Consider the following 2,810-nt stretch of genomic DNA (forward strand, 5'->3'; position numbering starts at 1 on the left):
TGTTGACTGCATAGTCCACAGACCTGTTTGGTTTGTATACAAACTGAAGGGTCCAGTGCAGGGGGGGTAGGTGAATGTGTGAAGTGCAGATCAGAGCGGGTGTTGGGTGTGAATCTGGCCTTTTTTTCAGTAAAACACATTCAGATCGTCAGCCACATTCAGAACCCTTCAATAGCCACTTTTCCACCAAAATTACCTGGAACAATTTGTCCCAGGAACTTTTTTACCCCAGACCTGTTGCTGTCTGCGTTTCCATCGCGGTCTAAAGTACCGAGAAGATTAGGCTAATTGTCTGGTGACGTAGGTCTGCGCGCATTTCTCAATACCAAGTAAGCAAATTTCGGACTTGCATCCTCTGTAATTCGGACTTCGCAAGTTCGACTCGGGAGTGTGAACTCCTGCGGACGGGACGACGCAAGTCTGGTAATTCTGCAAACAGCAGCGTACTTCAGTCAGCTCGCCTTGGCTACTCACCATGGCAATTTTCCTCACTGTATTTACAATAAGAAGAAATATGATATCAAACACCACTGCCTCTTTTTGTTTTCATTTAAACATTAATAGCTTCAGAAATGTAGTTCTGGGAACATACATTACAATGAAACGAAATATTATATCAAACAGTATTGCCTCTTTTCATTTTAACATATTAATAGATTAACAGAATAAACACCAACGATTAACCGCTAGATTTACCCAAAATCAATTATATCTTATGTTTAACTACTACAGAGACATCAGAGCCAGCGGCAAATGTCAGAAGGACTAGCCGAGTTGAGGCTGCTCTCGTCGGGAAACATGAGCACTGAGCGCCCGCTGATCGCGTGGAGCTCACGTCTCAGAAATCAGCGACGCACATTTTCAAACAGGCGCTATCTTTATAAATAAACCGCAGATTTGAGTTTAAACTACTACATTCTCGCCTGAAATAATTTTAAATCTAAATTTCATGACACAATAACAGTAATGTTTTTTTTAAATAATTGGTTTCAATAATTGGTGGTTGAAATACAATGCTGTGTGAACTCGACCAATCAGAATGTTCAGCGCCCAAGTCCTGCCCGAAAATTCCGGACCTTTGAAAAAGTACTTCCTCCCAAGCAGGGACTTTCTGAGGGGCAAATTTTTACCCGGAACTTTATTTAGATCCTGGTTCCTGCGGTGGAAACACACCGAGTACAGGCCCAAAGTCCCTAGCTCCTGGGGAAAGTTCCTGCGGTGGAAACAAACCGAGTACCGGCCCAAAGTCCCTAGTTCCTGGGGAAAATTCCTGCGGTGGAAACATACCGAGTACCTGCCCAAAGTCCCTAGCTCCTTGGGAAAGTTCCTGCGGTGGAAACAAACCGAGTACCGGCCCAAAGTCCCTAGCTCCTGGGGAAAGTTCCTGCGGTGGAAACAAACCGAGTACCGGCCCAAAGTCCCTAGTTCCTGGGGAAAGTTCCTGCGGTGGAAACAGGGCTAATGTCTTTACAGAATGAGTTTTTAAATGACATTTCAGGTCTCTTTTATATCTAAAATTCTTCTCACAGTGAAAACACGAGAAAGGCTTCTCTCCGGTGTGAAGTCTCATGTGAACATCAAGGTTTCCTTTAAAAGCAAAACTCTGTCCACACTGTTGGCAGGTGAAAGGCTTTTCTCCTGTGTGAATTCTCAAGTGGGTATCAAGGTTTGATCTGTTTGTGAAACTCCTTCCACAGTGATGGCACATGAAAGGTTTCTCTTCAATGTGAGATTTTACATGATTCTTAAGGCATATCTCATCTGTGAAACTCTTTCCACACTGATGACATCTAAAACAGTTCTCTCTTGAGTGAATCCTCATGTGCTTAGTAAGGGCTGCTGTATACCTGAAACTCTTTCCACAATGACCACATACGAATGGCTTCTCTCCAGTGTGACTTCTCATGTGGGCATTAAGGCTGTAGTTTTGTATAAAACTAATTCCACACTGAGAGCAGGTGTAGGGCTTCTCTCCATTGTGAATTGCCATGTGGTTTTTAAGGCTTGATTTTTGAATGAACCTTTTTCCACACTGTTGGCAGGCAAAAGGTTTCTCTCCAGTGTGAATTTTCATGTGGGTTTTCATGTTTCCTTTTTCAGTGAAGCTCTTTCCACACTGTTGACAGGTGAATTGGATCTGGCCAGTGTGAATTCTCATGTGGACTGTCAGGTGTTCTTTTCGATTGAAACTTTTTCCACACTGATGGCAAACAAAAGGCCTCTCTCCTGTGTGAATAATCATGTGGACTCTAAGATTGCTACTTTGATCAAAACTTGTTCCACACTGTTGGCAGGTGAAACATTTTCTAGTTCCAGTCTTTTGAGCTCTTTTTTGATTTTTTTCAGTCTTTGAGCAACTAAAAGATTTTTCTCCAGTCATGAAATCATATTTCTCATATTCATCATTATCTTCCATTTCATTCCGTTCTTCACTTTCCACTTTCAGTACAATCAGGTCTAAGGTGAAAAGACAAATATTGCCAGTTTAATGGCACAAAACAACATACATCAAAACTTTTAGATATGTAAAGCATAGAAACCAACAACATATATGCTAGAGCCACATCCCATTCTTCAGAACACATCCCAAATACTAAAAAACTGGTAGGTATTAAACCCCCTTATCAATAAATAAATAAATATATATATATATCTTGGAAGAAAATGGTTAGGTATAGACCAATCCCAAATCTACCATTTATGTCTAAAATGTCAGAAAATATTTCATCAGATCTCATTGAGTGCCACAGGGCTCGGTATTAAGTCCTCTGCCTTTTTTTTTTTTTTTTTATATTATTTTACTGTTTTAA

At 41.0% G+C, this 2,810-nt stretch overlaps 1 protein-coding gene across 1 annotated transcript in view; it reads right to left on the bottom strand.

Moving 5' to 3' along the window:
* LOC107677798 (gastrula zinc finger protein XlCGF8.2DB-like) overlaps positions 1-2,810 on the bottom strand; it is a 5,261-nt gene that overhangs the window by 998 nt on the left and 1,453 nt on the right. Inside the window, exons 2-3 of the mRNA XM_016472834.1 lie at positions 2,022-2,457; positions 1,393-1,937 (exon numbers count right to left, since the gene is read on the bottom strand). Coding sequence (XP_016328320.1) covers positions 1,393-1,937; positions 2,022-2,457 — 981 coding nt within the window. The remainder of the gene's footprint in view (positions 1-1,392; positions 1,938-2,021; positions 2,458-2,810) is intronic.

Source organism: Sinocyclocheilus anshuiensis, unplaced genomic scaffold (genome assembly GCF_001515605.1).
Source record: "Sinocyclocheilus anshuiensis isolate Anshui unplaced genomic scaffold, SAMN03320099.WGS_v1.1 scaffold1198, whole genome shotgun sequence".
NCBI lineage: Eukaryota > Metazoa > Chordata > Actinopteri > Cypriniformes > Cyprinidae > Sinocyclocheilus > Sinocyclocheilus anshuiensis.